The 16,676-nt window shown below is 41.6% G+C and overlaps 1 protein-coding gene across 1 annotated transcript; it reads right to left on the bottom strand.

Moving 5' to 3' along the window:
• Positions 1-2,354: 2,354 nt before the first annotated feature.
• Positions 2,355-3,020, bottom strand: NEUROG3 (neurogenin 3). The gene has a single exon (XM_044296012.1). The coding sequence runs from the start codon at positions 3,018-3,020 to the stop codon at positions 2,355-2,357; it is 666 nt and encodes a 221-aa protein (XP_044151947.1).
• Between the last annotated feature and the right edge of the window lie 13,656 nt (positions 3,021-16,676).

Below are 16,676 nucleotides of genomic sequence, written 5' to 3'. Positions count from 1 at the left end.
TTTAACCAGTGTCCATGGTGACAGGAATAAAAAATACATCTGCTGAAGCTTCTATACCCTGTGGTTCTAGGTCTATATGCTTTTCCAGTGATAACAGTATAGGGAGGTAATTTGTAATATTCCATTGACCAGTATGATTGTATTGGCACTGTGCTATAATGTTATGGGAACTACAGTTTACATTATTCTTTATAAATATATTTTAATGTTCTACTCTGTGAGTCTGTGAGTCTGACTGTTGTCCAGAAAAAATTAAAAATGAAGTTTGCAATCTTTATGATGAGACATGCCTGCAACCACAAATTCTCAAAAAGTCACAATTGATAGCATATATAAGACCAGAAAATAACAAGAAAAGGCCTTAGCTCCCTCTGTACAGCTAGTCACCCAATTTGATACCAAAATGTATTACAAGTGAGCATGCACTTTTTGCATTGGTTCATGACTCCTAGAGATATAAGACTAGTAAATCATTAGCGAGATGAACCTAGGCCATTAGTAACTGAGTGACAGTAAACAATCCTTAAAGACTCACATTTGATCTGTTTGTGTGGATATGTTGAACATCATGGGTTGAAGTGCCAAATTTCTTTTGTTTTACAAATTGCTTCAATAGCATCCTTTTGCTACCATTAAATGAATTCAACTGCCAGTTATTAGCATAACAATAACCATTTGGCACATAAGCATCTCTTTGTCATCAAGACACATTGCAATGGGGGCAGTGGGAGAATGCTTCTCTTTGGCAGCCACGGTGAAAGGAAGATGATATAAATCTTACTACTACAAATTGTGTGGAAGCTTGATCTGCATTCACATTGGCATTCCAGTCCTATGTTCACCCTCAGTGCACAGACAAGCAGACTTTTGCTGTAAAGATTTTTGCTGTAAAGGGTTTACTACTCTGCAGAATGATTAAGGATGTGAGGTCTGGTCATTGTTGTTAAACTGCTTTAATTCTTAAAAAAATATATATATTTATTTTTTATATTGGACTGCTTTTTACCAAAACGAAGTAAAAAGTCCCAACACGTCAATACTCTCAAACTATAAAACTTATCTCTATAAGAAAGGAATAGTATAAGAAAGGAAGGATTCATTCAAGGAAAATGTGAAAAAGAAGGGATGAGGATATAGAAAAAGAGGAAAGTGAGAATAAAAGAAGCGAAGGAAGAAAGGAAAGAAGTAGGAAAGTAGTGTATAGGATTGGATAAAGAAATGAGTGCACTGAAGACTTGAACAGACACAGAAGACTGTGCAGTGTAGCAATGGATGAGAAATACAGATTCCTAGGCGATTGGAGATAGGGGAAAAAAGGATGAAATAAAACAAAAAAGAAGATAGATTTATCATCTGGTTAATAATGGATATAAGTGCATACAATTATATATGCCAACTAATATAACATGTACAACATATATGCATTGCTTTTGTGCACAAACTAGCTCTTCTATACACTGGGTCTTTCTAAATTTACAGGTGAGATAGAAGTCTAGAGCTTGCCAGGTGCGGGACAAGCTACATACCCTAGTGCCATGCACTATATGAAAGCAGCTACTAAGAGACCATTAATCTTTCCTTACTAGATTGTATTTAAGAAGTGAAACACTTCACCTGTTTACTTCCTTCCTCCATCCTGACTGTAATTACTGAAACACATTTTATCCATTTAGCTGATAACTTAAGTTTGCTGTTTGCTATTATATTTGCAATTTGTCAACTACATAGATTTTCCAAATAATTAACTCTTGCCTAAATGCAACTTTATAGCAACATATATAAAGATAGAGAGAGGTAGAAGATATATATAATACACACACATTTAGATAAATATGTCAACACAGCAAGTTTGAATATCGCAGAATATTTTATTGCAATGAACAATTACTCAACATGGTGTGAAAATATATCTGTACAGTATATATATTTATATTGAATCAATACAATTAATAAATACAATTGATTAGACAAAATATAATTTAACGACAACAAATACCTGGAAATCAATGATCATAGAAGCCCATTACAGAATAAACTTTAAAAATCAATATTACAATATACACAGTGGTAAAGAATTAAGTGTGTTTTTTTTAAGAGCTAATAAAGATACCATTTTCCTTTAGAAATAAAAGTGCAAAAAAATCTTATTTTTCCAACATAAGTTTAGAAGAGGAGGAAAAGCAAGACGTAAAAGAAATAAAACATTTACAATGAAGAAAGAGACACATAAATATACATTAGAAAGAGAATGCAGGGGGAATAAGATTAACTTGTATCTATGCTACAGTAAGCTGGTTATTCAGTGGCATAAATGAGAAAACCGGGACACCAAGTGATTGGGGCACTAGAGAAATTCATATGAATTTTGAAAAAGAATCCGTGTATGTCAAGCAAGAACTGGATTGAGAAATAAAATCATCCATGTCTTTGGGGCTATGTTTGCTGCTCTGTGACCCTGGAGAATAGAGAGAGTCCCAGTCACTTGAAGAACTACAGCTACTATTTGGGCTATTAAGATCCACCATTAAGCATGTTTTAGATAATTTTTCAAATGAGTCTGTCATACCCTGTTGTGCCATGTTAAATAGGTTATGGTCAGCCATCTGCAAAGTCTCAGACAAAGCCCAGATATAATTATGAGCAAACCTCAGGGTTTCAATCTTGGTCAGCTTGGCATCATCTGGAAAGGCAGGTAGAACACTCCTCAAGGCATCCAAGGCTGAGTTGAGGTTGTGCATGCGGTTCCTTTCTCTATCATTAGCTTTTACCCTGCGATTCTTCTTTTGTTTTATGATTGTTCCTTCATTCTTGACTTGTGATCTTCGCCTCCCTTTTTGCCTTTTACTCTGTGACTCCCTGGAGTCAGTAAGGAGAAATTTTTCTGCCACTACACATCCTTCACTCCCAGCTGAGGGGGCTGGAGAACAGGGCAGCAAAGGAGAATGGTCCTCCTCATCAGAGACATCATAGTAAAGGTATCTCTCGCTTCTGCTATGGCTTTTTTCTGTTTTTGGAGACATGCTGAAAAATGCACAGAAAAATAAATATTAGTTTTGCTTTAAACTTCTAAAATCTCATAGATGGATATACAAAGAATTTGTTAAATTAGTTCTATGGGTAGTATGCTTGATTTAGAGTAATATGTAGCACATGGTTTAGGGCTATATAATAAAATCTTGTAAGAGTTTATAAAAGAGAAAATGCAAAGCCAAAACATACCTTTCAGACTTTTAGGTTGACTTGCTGTATAAAGTAGATGAAAGCAGGTAGAAGACACCAGGAGATGGGGTATTTTCCTTTCCTAGACCTCTAGGTCTTATATGTAAGAGGAGCTTCAGTGGAAGGATGTGTGAAGGATGTGCAACAGGCACACAACTAGCTCCCAGGCATATATATACCATTGTGAAACAATGCAGATCAATACAAAGTGTGCCCCCCTGGCACACTTTATCTTATCAGTCTTACATGGAGTGTGCCGGGCTCATTACAACCTGGGAAGTGGCCAATCAGAATCATCAATGACACGCGAGCCTCCCCACTGCCAGACACAGCTGGAATCCCAACAAAGGGCCAAGTGGGAGGGAGAGCAATGAACCCCCACCCCTCCATAAATGATCCTTACACTTAATATGTACATGAATCTAGGAGCTGCCCATTTAGCTCTGTGGTATCAAGGAGGGAAAAAAATATTAACTTAGCTCTTCAACTTTGCACAATTGGCACAGTGTTTTGGAACAATTGCCCTAAAATACACAGAACATGTTTTATCCATAAGGAACCACAATGCACAAATACATAACATACACTTAAGTTTTTAAAAAGAGCAAGTGAATAAACAGCACACCTTTCCTTTCCATTAAGAATAGGATTATTTGTTAAGAGTAAACTTTACCCTGCTTTGTGCAATATTATCAAGGGATATTATCCAGGCGTAATATCAAGTGTACTCTCTAGATGAAATGATTTTTTTCTGCATGGTCATTTTCCTCATAATTAAAAAAAAAATCAAACACACATTTCTGTATGCACAGAAAAGTCAGATCTAATAATATATTTTCCTTACCAGTCATTTTGAGTGCAGCGCATAATTTGTGTGTCTGAACTGTTTTGTCTTGTTGTCCATAAACGTTTTCGTGGGAATTGTAACATGACATATCTAAAATAATTTTGCTGCATAAATATTTATGACTCCTAAAGATATAAAAGAGTGCCTTTGCTAAGTACCAATCAGTGTCCTTCATGCAACATCCAAAATATCAAACCTTTTGCTAAAATAGGCCATGCAGACTTTTGTTATCTTTAGTCAACTCAAAGCACTTAAAGAAATCAAAATAAAATGTAATAACACTTTACTTAACAAACCAAGATGGGAAAACATGTCCCAATGTACAGAAGTTCTCTAATGAAATTTAGTCTGCCACCTGAAACCTATTAAGTTTGGAAGTAGTATGTCTTGACTGCTGTTGGCAATCTTTTCCACTACCTTTCCAGGTCCGTTCAATTGTTATGGTTACAGTGCCTAGAAACCACATTTTCAGATCTGTCAATAAGGAACCTTTTCATTCCTAGCAACCAGTCTCTCTCTGTGCTCAGGTTGTCAGACCAAGTGTCAATGGCCACTTAACTGAGGACAAGAAGACTAGACGAAGGCAATCAAAAATTTGTATCAAATATTATGCATACTTTAAAAAATAGATGAAAAACCTTTCTTATTTTCCACATTACTGTAACCACCACCCTCTCCCCCAATAAAACATGTCTATTCTTGTCCTGAGGTCCCAGGTGAAACATCTGGTATAGTAAGCATGTACTCTAAATCAACTTTATCAGAAGTATACTGCTTCAGTAAAGTAGCTCCAGGGCTTGCTGAAATACCCTTTAGCCAGTCCCAATACCCTTTAATAAAAGACACCCCAAACTCTAAATTCATGGAAATAGATGTATGTACATAGAATAAAATACATTTCCTGGAAAGGAATTATAACTTTGTCAATCCATATATATGCATTGTGGGGATTCGCTCTGATATTTAGGACTAGCGGATGCAGTATAGAGGCCAAGTACACAGTTCTTGAATCAAACAGCGGTGTTTATTCACACATCGGTGTAAAACGCAATGCAGATAAGGTGTATCACAAAACGCAGGTGGCTTGGTGTTTGTTCACACACACAAGGAAAGTCCATAAACAATAAAAGTCACCTTTTCTCCTGGGTGTTAATTAACACCCTGTTAGCAGTTCAGCCTTATCAAGTCCATAGGTGGCCTATTCGCCTTTAGAGGGGCCTGAGTCCTCCAGCCTGGCTCAAACCTCAAATCCCAGCACAGCCCTCAGTTCACAGCACACAGAATCCTGATCTCCACTGTCAGAGGGAGGTAAATCCACATACCTGGCAGTGCTGGCTGGTTTTTATGCCTGGCAAAACCCGACCAGAAACATGGGGAGTAGTCACCCACCCAGCACTTTGACTACTCCTAGTAAGAGCCGTCCCAGATCAGCTATGACAGCCATGCTAAATCTCAAGGTGTCAGTTAGCAATAGCTGCTGCTGACACATAAAATACCGGCTCTTACTTCACCCAGGCCAGGAACCTCGGTGACACATACCTTCCATCCACTATGATTCCAGGTACCTTCTTACATACCCCTCCCCCTTTGTTCAACCCTAAGGGGATAAACACCTGCCATACAGTATACCTGGGACAGGGCATCCCTGTTTCCCTGCAACCGGCCTGCCCTGTGTTACATGGAGAACTTAAAGTTCTGTAAGGACAGGAACCACCTGGTGGCTGGGGCATTTCTCTGTTTGGCCTGGCTCATCCACTTGAGAGGGGAGTGGTCAGTCACCAGGTGGAACTTTCTCCCCACTATACTATACCTGGTTTCAGCTGGGGGGAGCTTGCAGCTTAAAAAGACAATGGGATGCTCCTCCCTGTTGACTTCCTGAGAGAGTACAGCACTGAGGCCTACTTCGGAGGCATTTGTCTGTACCACGAACTCCCTATTGAAGTCGGGCGTCCCCAAAACCAGCGACCCGCACAGAGCCGACTTCAAAGTGGAAAAAGCCTCTTCCGTCCGCTCATTCCAGCGAACCATCACTGATTTTCATCCCTTCAAGACCTCTGTCAAGGGCATGGCTATAGTGGCAAAGTGGGGAACAAATCTCATGTAATAGCCTATTATTCCTAGGAACAACTTTACTTGTTTAGTGGTGACAGGTCGGGGTCAATTTCTTATCGCCTCTATTTTGTTTACTTGGGGTTTGATCATTCCGTGCCAAATTACATACCCCAGGTATTTTGTCTCCTCTAACCCTAACGCGCATTTTTTGGGGTTAGTGGTTAGTCCAGCCTTTCGAATGGAGTCTACTACAGCCTGCACTTTGGGCAGGTGACTTTCCCAGTCGGTACTGTGGATGACAATATCGTCCAGGTAAGCCGAAGCCTACCGACGATGTGGTCGCAGCACAATGTCCATTAGCCACAATGTCCATTAGCCTTTGGAAAGTGACGGGGGCCCATGCAGACCAAAGGGTAACACCTTATACTGGTACAGCCCCTCCGGTGTGATGAAGGCCGTTTTCTCTTTGGCAGCCTCTGTTAAGGGTACCTGCCAGTACCCTTTGGTGAGGTCCAAATCAGAAAAATACCGGGCTCGTCCTAACCTCTGAATCAGCTCGTCTACCCGGGGCATGGGATACGCATCGAACTTAGATACCTTGTTTAATTTTAGAAAATCGTTACAAAACTGCAACGTCCCGTCTGGTTTTGGTATCAGTACTATAGGACTGGCCCACTCACTTCTAGACTCCTAGATGATGTCTAGTTGCGGCATTAGTTGTACTTCCTCAGAGATTGTCTGTTTGCCTGCCCTCCTCCCAAAAGAACCCCTTGAGTTTCTAGTGTTCCACCAGGTCCACCATTTCCAGGGCATTTCCAGGAGATACCTGGCCGATTTAGTGCTGGAGAGGGGGTGGCAGCGCTCTCCAAAATATGTCAGCCAATGGTCTATCCAGCATAACTGTGGGACTCAGCACATCAGGCTGTAGCCACTTTTGCAAAAGGTGGAGTTAGTCATAATACTGGGGTCTCGCAGGCTCAGCTGGCTTAAACCCCCACTGATGTACCCGCTGGGCCCGGAACAACACATTCACCCCCATTCTTGCCAAAATCTCACCCTTTAACTTTGGGTAGTCGGCTGCTTGATCGTCCGGCAAGTTGAAATACACTAGCTTGGACTCTGATGCCAGGAAAGGAGCGTTGACCTCAGCCTACTGGTCTCAGGGCAGCTTTTGCCTGGTGGCCACTTTCTTGTACATCGCCAGGTAGGTTTTGATGTCGTCTGCGGGTGTCATCTTAGAGATCACTGCATGGACTGCTGTGAGGGCATCGTGGACGCTTGGGGTTGCTCCTGCTGTCTGCAAAGCCATCACGTGTTGTAGCAGCAACTGGTTGGTCTCTTGCTGCTGCTTATTAGCCTCCCGTTGGTGCAGGTTGGTCTCTCGCTGCTGCAAATTAGCCTCCATGAGTGTCTGCACAACAGCCTCCATTTTGTCGTGGGGCACGGGTTGAAATACAGCTGGTTTAATGTATGACATACAACTGTGCCCAAAAATGCAAACCCAAAAAATATATCAGCATTTACGCCAGCCTCACTGCGCTTGCCCGCATCCTCCATCAATTGTGGGGATTCGCTCTGGTAGTTAGGACTAGCGGATCAAACAGAGGTGCTTATTCACACATTTATTAAACACTCCCTGCATCGTGCATTTATTGAACACAATGCATGATGCAGGGAGTAATACTCAGTAGATGCAGCTGGCCAACAGCCGTTTCGTGTCATATGACGCTTTCTCAAGGCCTTGGCTGGCTGCATCTGCTGAGTATTACTCCCTGCATTGTGCAATGTGTTCAGTCAAGTGGACTTTATACAAGCTGGGTGAGTGCCATAGATTATATTAATGTTATGGATTCCTTGTTTTTGTGCACTTTTTGCCACTAAGCACCACTTTGTTTTATTGTCCCGCTGGACTGGACTTTGATGGTGTCAGTGTGTGGTGCTGACTATTCTACTTTTCTGGATACTGGAATATACATAGCTTTGCCAGCAGAAAATTATGTATAGCTTTTGTACTTGTACGTTGCTGTGGTGGGCCAGCAGCAGGTGTTAAGGCCCCTTTACACTGCTCAATTGAGCAGACAATTGTTGGGAATTAAGCATTCCTTCCCCATAATTCCCCGCTCGTCTGTGAAGGAGACTGCTACATTTACATGCAAAGATATCCTCCACAGTTTGGGGCGGAGTGATTACTAATGTTACTGCTTATCCCCATACAGAATCCTTGTTTGCTAGCAGCAGAGTTCTGTTTAGATGGCACAATCTGCTACCGGCAAACCCTGATTAAGTATGTCTGCATGAGAGATCCAATGAACAAGCATTTGGTCAAGTCCTTTCCACCAGCAGATTATCGCTAACGAGTTGGCCAGTGTAAAGGGGCCTGTATCATATCATGATAAGCAGTGAATGCAAAATCTAAATGGTCTACCAGAGGGACTTGGGTGCCAATGGGTTGCTGTGGCAGTCAGGGTCTCCCAGGTATGCCGTCTTAGTACACCTGTTAGGCATTATACTGACAGGTATCATATTGCAGTGTATTATGTGAGTGATCACACAGTCCACCTGGTGGAACTTGAATAAATGTTTTAAGTGTTAAAAAGTAGAAAAAAAAATTCTGCAGTGACAACATTTAAAAACTGCTGTATATAAATTTGACGTTACCGTAATTGTACTAAGCTGCAGAATAAAGTTAACCCCTTTTATTACATTGAGGCAGATATATTAAGATTTCTATTGTGCCAGAATATTGTGCATGTGCCATTTTCAGTTGGTGCCAAATTTATGATTTGGATGGTTAAAATGCATCTAAATTTGTCATGTTGTTGTAGAAAGTGGTAAAAAGATCCTGCAATACAATGCGCCATAGTACTTTATACTAGAAGAATGTATGTTACACCACTTTTTATACTAACTTGGAGCTGATACGGTTTTTGTCCAGAACAGGCGCTAAAAACATGTGTAAAACTACGCAAAAGAAGACTAGAAAAAACTTTTGTGTAAAAATTGTCTAAAAACCTTGGAGGTCAATTATGAAAACGGATATGTCAGTTCTGTGGCGTAAAAATGTTGCCCGTCACAACATTTTCATGGAAACTGCGACATGTTTGCAACATTTCGGGATCCTCCCTACTTTTCACGGTAATCTATGTTTAAGAACTATAAGTGAGATTAGACCTAGGTTATGGAACATTTACCGTCTGTGACACTTGAAATGTTGCCAAAAAGTGGCAAAAAATTGCATCCTACGCCCTGCAGCCCCCTGGTGTAATTTTAAAGACCGAGTCATATAACACAGTGGGTTGCATCAAATACATGAAAACTGTGCACCATTTCATAAATGTGATGCAACCACACAATGTTAACCAGACTTAAAGTGATATGAAAGTGATCTCAAAAGATAAATGACCCCCCTTGTGTCTAGCATGTCATAAATTAAACAAAATTGGGGCACATACACTTCTGGAGCAAATCAAGACACTTTTTACCCACGGTCCTCTGTTATTTTTACTCCAAAATCGTGTCATTACTATATACAACTTAAACAGCCCTTATATGGCTATGTTACTATAAAAATAAAGACATTGGGACTCCTGGAACCCAGGGGTGAAAAAACAAACGTGTGGGGGGGTTTCACAAGCCATTCAGCTATGCAAGGCATAACAGTTTTATAATAATCTACCAAAAATTGGTTGTCAGTCAGTTGCTTATTGTTAAAGAAGCATTCCCACAAAAGTGTTATTCTCTAGAGCCCATTAGAAAGACACATGATGTAAATTATAGTCAATTTATTTTTGACTTATCCACAACCCGTTCCTCGGCTGTATCATGTGACCGACCCTCTGAGCCTCAAACTGACGCAACGTCTTATGTGTGGACAGGAAGTCAGTTTCTCTGTTCATTCCTAGGAGACTGACATGTACCACCACTACAATTTACATTATGTACCTCTACCAGGTGAGAGAATAAAAACGGTTTGTGGGAGTGCTTTTTTAATTGAATACTCACAAAACCAAGCAGCCATTAACCCTTTTAGTGACCACCAATAGGCCTTTTTACGGTGGTCACTAAGGGGCTTAGGATGGGCCGCCGCGGGGACCCATGCAGCGAAGAGCGGGTGCTCAGCTCCTGTTCTAACAGCCCGGACTGACAGGAGTGGCAATCTGGGCTGTTTAACCCTTTACATGCCGCGGGCAATGGCACCCACCGCATGTAGGCGGTGACAGAGGGGGCGGACTTCCTTTCTCTCCCATTGGCACCCCACAAATGCAATTGCAGGGTGTTGATCTGTGTAAAAGCTTTCAGGGGCCTGCTATAAGCCCCAAGCCTACCTTGAGTGTTTTCCAGCAGTCTGCGCCTCTCTAGCGCAGCCTGCTGGTCAATGTTAGTATAGCACTGACATTAAAATGCCATGCACTATAGGGACAGTGCATTGTACTTTAAAAGCAATCAAAATATTGCCTGTTATAGTCCCCTCTCAGTAATTTTAGGTGGTAAAAAAGGTTTTAAAAAATTATTAAATAAAAAATATATATTCTTTTTTTTTTACATTGAAAATACGCTTTTCAATAAAGAAAATAGCTCAAATTTCCCCCACATGTTTGGTATCGCCAGATCTGTAATGACCTGCAATTGATACCAGTGAAAACTACAAGTCATCCCGCACAAATCAAGCTTTCACACAACTCCATAAAAGAAAATTATGGGTCTTGGGAAGCGGCAATGCAAAAAGATTTTCTTCCTTTAAAAAAAGGGGTTTTATTGCAAAAAAGTAATAAAATGTAAAACAATATATATATATATATATATATATATATATATTTGGTATCACTGCAATTGTACTGACTCAGAGAATAAAGATATTATATCTTTTATACCGAAAAATGAACACCGTAAAATTTATAATGTAAAAGCTCAGTGGCAGTATTGCTGTTTTTTCCCATCTCCCTCCCAGAAAGAGTTTATAAAGTTAATCAGAAAGTTATGTGTACCCCAAAATGACACCATTTAAAACTACAACTTGGCCTATAAAAAACAAGCCCTCATACAGCTACGTAGAAAAATACAAATAAATTATAGCTCTTTGAAGACGACGATGAAAAAAGGCAGAAAAACGCTTGGTCAGTGAGCCCAAAACAGGCTGGTCACTAAGGGGTTAATAATCATTTTTTTTTTATAATCTGTTAGGAAAAAATGGTGACTTGAATGGACAAATGATTTTTGGCTGCATAACTCTGGATCTTCACTGCCCATCAGCTGCCACGTGTGGTCCTATCCTCAGAAGTTAATAAAACATCAACATAGGAAAAATCAGTATGGACCTTTGCAAAGTAGGGATTCGGGATTAAGAGGAGTGGGGAGTGAGGAAGGGCAGGCAGTATATGATTTCACCCATCTGATTTGCAGTGGGGAATTAATATGTGTTCGTACCACATTAGATATGTGTGTGTGTATAAATATATACAAATATATATATATATATATATATATGTATATATATATACTTCTGGACTAAGTTCAGTTTAGGCCAAACATGGAGTTTCACAAAAAATTATACAATGTAATCTTACAGACTTTACAATGTCTGCCAGTGTAAGAACTGTGGCAGACAGAGTCAGAACATGGTTCAAGTGGTTGGCCTTTTGTTGGGACATGATATGTAATAATATGTCAGGACATAATACTACGTTTCCCTTGCAGATGATTACTGCAGAAGAAATACATGTTTAGTCACCATGAGGTCTTCACAAAAAAACACATTTGGTGTGCACTGTGCATACAACCAAGATATGTGCATCTGTAAGACTATACTACATATCTTTGTTTTCTGCTGGACTCCCTGTCTGGAGTAATGATTCTTCTCAGATGAAAACCAGCAGACCAAAGCAGTTCTAAAATCCCTCCCTCAATGCAGAACTACCTTCTCCAAGTTGCAAACATGTTTTTTTGTTTTTACTCTCGCATTTGCTTAAAGCCATTGGGGTTCTACTGGTATCATTATGATTAAAGGACCATCCCATCAGATGAATGTCTTGTGTACAACTAGTGCCTTTTTGTTACCTATCTTATATATACCTATAAGGCCAATCTTATACACTCACCTAAAGAATTATTAGGAACACCATACTAATACGGTGTTGGACCCCCTTTTGCCTTCAGAACTGCCTTAATTCTGCGTGGCACTGATTCAACGAAATGTTGGCCCATATTGATAGGATAGCATCTTGCAGTTGATGGAGATTTGAGGGATGCACATCCAGGGCACGAAGCTCCCGTTCCACCACATCCCAAAGATGCTCTATTGGGTTGAGATCTGGTGACTGTGGGGGCCATATTAGTACAGTGAACTCATTGTCATGTTCAAGAAACCAATTTGAAATTATTCAAGCTTTGTGACAAGGTGCATTATCCTGCTGGAAGTAGCTATCAGATGATGGATACATGTTCTCATTCTGTTTACGCCAAATTCGGACTCTACCATTTGAATGTCTCAACAGAAATCGAGACTCATCAGACCAGGCAACATTTTTCCAGTCTTCAACAGTCCAATTTTGGTGAGCTCATGCAAATTGTAGCCTCTTTTTCCTATTTGTAGTGGAGATGAGTGGTACCCGGTGGGGTCTTCTGCTGTTGTAGCCCATCCGCCTCAAGGTTGTGCATGTTGTGGCTTCACAAATGCTTTGCTGCATACCTCGGTTGTAACGAGTGGTTATTTCAGTCAACATTGCTCTTCTATCAGCTTGAATCAGTCGGCCCATTCTCCTCTGACCTGTAGCATCAACAAGGCATTTTCGCCCACAGGACTGCCGCATACTGGATGTTTTTTTCCCTTTTCACACCATTCTTTGTAAACCCTAGAAATGGTTGTGCGTGAAAATCCCAGTAACTGAGCAGATTGTGAATTACTCAGACCGGCCCGTCTGGCACCAACAACAATGCCATGCTCAAAATTGCTTAAATCACCTTTCTTTCCCATTCTGACATTCAGTTTGGAGTTCAGGAGATTGTCTTGACCAGGACCACAACCCTAAATGCATTGAAGCAACTGCCATGTGATTGGTTGACTAGATAATCGCATTAATGAGAAATAGAACAGGTGTTCCTAATAATTCTTTAGGTGAGTGTATATACCTTTTTAACTAAACCCTGAACAACATGCCTTAGTCATTGCCCAAATAATGGAATGAGCGACAGACTGCCATCATACTGTACCATTTGGCTTTTTGAAAAAACCTCGCAGTATCTCCACACACTGTTTATCCTACTCAGAAGACTCAAACCGGCCAAGATAATGCAACTTTTGAAAAAGTTCTTCTTTTAGGTAAATTGACATACCACTACACCAGGAAAACAATGGCTCTTTGCATTGCCCTTGACCTTTCCAGGCAATCTTCAAATTTAAAAGGAATGTGTCATCAGAAAATGACCTGCTGTTTAAAGGGTTTCTGTCACCAGATTTAACTCTATTAAAGGGATTCTGTCACCAGGTTTCACCCCTGTCAGCTAAACATATGCTGATGTTCAGGGCCTCATCAGGATTCCTAATGTGGGCTTCTAAATGTGATCCGTAGCCTTATTTTGCTAAAAAAACAGGTTTTACTAACCTGTCACTCAAAGAAATAAGGTGCCCAAGGGGATGTCAAGGGATGCAAGGTGCCAGCCGCACCCACCGCCGTTCGTGCCCAGCGCCGCCTTTCCAGACTTCTGCCCAGCATCCTAATCCTCTGTGCCGCCTCTCGCTCTCCTTCCCTCCCCCCTCCTCCTGCTGTAAGATCTCGCGTGTGCGCACAGGGCTCTGAGAGGCTGGCGCCAGAGTGCAGGTCATACCTGGGTTGAGCGAAGTGCAGGCGCATGCGCACTTCGCTTTAAGAAGCCAAATCGAGAAGTCCGCACGGGCGCATCAGGCAGAGCCCTGTGCGCACCAGCGAGATCTTACAGCAGGAGGAGGGGGGAGAGAGGGAGAGCGAGAGGCGGCACAGAGGATTAGGAGGCGGTGCAGAAGTCTGGAAAGGCGGCGCTGGGCACGAACGGCGGTGGGTGCGGCCGGCACCTTGCATCCCTTGACATCCCCTTGGGCACCTTATTTCTTTGAGTGACAGGTTAGTAAAACCTGTTTTTTAGCAAAATAAGGCTACGGATCACATTTAGAAGCCCACATTAGGAATCCTGATGAGGCCCTGAACATCAGCATATGTTTAGCTGACAGGGGTGAAACCTGGTGACAGAATCCCTTTAAACTAGCTTACATCAGCGATGTGCTAATGTCAGCTAAACCTAATTAGCCTATTCCTATATTTATCCATGCCCCCGTTACGCCTGAAATCTAACTTTTATAATATGCGAATTAGCCTCTTGGAGCAGGGGGGAGGTGTTGTTCCTGCTCCTAGAGGCTCAGTTCTCCCACCTTTGTCCTGATTGACAGGGCCAGGCAGCGCTCGCATCTGTCTGCCAGCCATGTGTTCTGGTGAAATCTCGCTGAACGGCGCAGGGGCGTTGAGGGATAGATGCTCGCAGGTGCTTGAGCTGAATACTGAACGGCGCAAGATTTCACCAGAGCACAGGGCTGGTAGACAGATGCGAGCGCTGCCTGGTCGTGTCAATCAGGACTTGGAGGGAGGCGACAAAGGTGGGAGAACGAAGCCTTTTAGGAGCAGGAACAACGCCCCCCCCTGCTCCTAGAGGCGAATTAGCATATTATAAAAGTTATATTTCTGGCGTAACGGGGGCATAGATAAAAGTAGGAATGGAATAGGCTAGTTAGGTTTAGCTGACATTAGCACATCGCTAATGTCAGCTAGCTTAATAGGGTTAAATCTGTTGACAGAATCCCTTTAAATCACTTTTTTATGTCTAACATATTTGTAAATTATTTTTGATGATGTTATTTTTGATTTTCCATGTCACTTTTTATATTTAAACTAAAACAAAAAAAATGCAGTTTTTGCACTGGCCACTATGTCTAATAATTGGCTCCACTTCTTGGTTTGTACAGATTACTTTACTGCAGTTAAATAATTCTAATCCTACCTGCAATGATACTTTCACACTAGCGTTTTGGCTTTCCGTTTGTGAGATCCGTTCAGGGCTCTCAAAAGCGGTCCAAAACGGATCAGTGTTGCCCTAATGCATTCTGAATGGAAAAGGATCCGCTCAGAATGCATCAGTTTGCCTCCGTTCAGTCTACATTCTGCTCTAGATGCGGACACCAAAACGCTGCTTGCAGCGTTTTGCTGTCCGCCTGACGAAGCGGAGCCAAACGGATCCATCCTGGCACACAATGTAAGTCAATGGGGACGGATCCGTTTTCTCTGACACAATCAGGCACAATAGAAAATGGATCCATCTTGAACACCATTAAAAGTCAATGGGGGACGGATCCGTTTTCTAGAAGCTCTAGAAGACATAATACAACCGGATCCATTCATGACAGATGCATGCGGTTGTATTATTGTAATGGAAGCGTTTTTGCAGATCCATGATGGATCCGCAAAAATGCTAGTGTGAAAGTAGCCTTAGACAGAATCCACCATTCACAAGAGGTGATTGTCAAATCTTATCTACAGGGAGTGCAGAATTATTAGGCAAATGAGTATTTTGACCACATCATCCTCTTTATGCATGTTGTCTTACTCCAAGCTGTATAGGCTCGAAAGCCTACTACCAATTAAGCATATTAGGTGATGTGCATCTCTGTAATGAGAAGGGGTGTGGTCTAATGACATCAACACCCTATATCAGGTGTGCATAATTATTTGGCAACTTCCTTTCCTTTGGCAAAATGGGTCAAAAGAAGGACTTGACAGGCTCAGAAAAGTCAAAAATAGTGAGATATCTTGCAGAGGGATGCAGCACTCTTAAAATTGCAAAGCTTCTGAAGCGTGATCATCGAACATTTAAGCGTTTCATTCAAAATAGTCAACAGGGTCGCAAGAAGCGTGTGGAAAAACCAAGGCGCAAAATAACTGCCCATGAACTGAGAAAAGTCAAGCGTGCAGCTGCCAAGATGCCACTTGCCACCAGTTTGGCCATATTTCAGAGCTGCAACATCACTGGAGTGCCCAAAAGCACAAAGTGTACAATACTCAGAGACATGGCCAAGGTAAGAAAGGCTGAAAGACGACCACCACTGAACAAGACACACAAGCTGAAACGTCAAGACTAGGCCAAGAAATATCTCAAGACTGATTTTTCTAAGGTTTTATGGACTGATGAAATGAGAGTGAGTCTTGATGGGCCAGATGGATGGGCCCATGGCTGGATTGGTAAAGGGCAGAGAGCTCCAGTCCGACTCAGACGCCAGCAAGATGGAGGTGGAGTACTGGTTTGGGCTGGTATCATCAAAGATGAGCTTGTGGGGCCTTTTCGGGTTGAAGATGGAGTCAAGCTCAACTCCCAGTCCTACTGCCAGTTTCTGGAAGACACCTTCTTCAAGCAGTGGTACAGGAAGAAGTCTGCATCCTTCAAGAAAAACATGATTTTCATGCAGGACAATGCTCCATCACACGCGTCCAAGTACTCCACAGCGTGGCTGGCAAGAAAGGGTATAAAAGAAGAAAATCTAATG

The sequence above is a fragment of the Bufo gargarizans genome, chromosome 6 (assembly GCF_014858855.1).
Source record: "Bufo gargarizans isolate SCDJY-AF-19 chromosome 6, ASM1485885v1, whole genome shotgun sequence".
Lineage (NCBI taxonomy): Eukaryota > Metazoa > Chordata > Amphibia > Anura > Bufonidae > Bufo > Bufo gargarizans.
The sequence above is the reverse complement of the archived record's forward strand: the minus strand, read 5'-3'. Positions and strand labels throughout refer to the sequence as shown.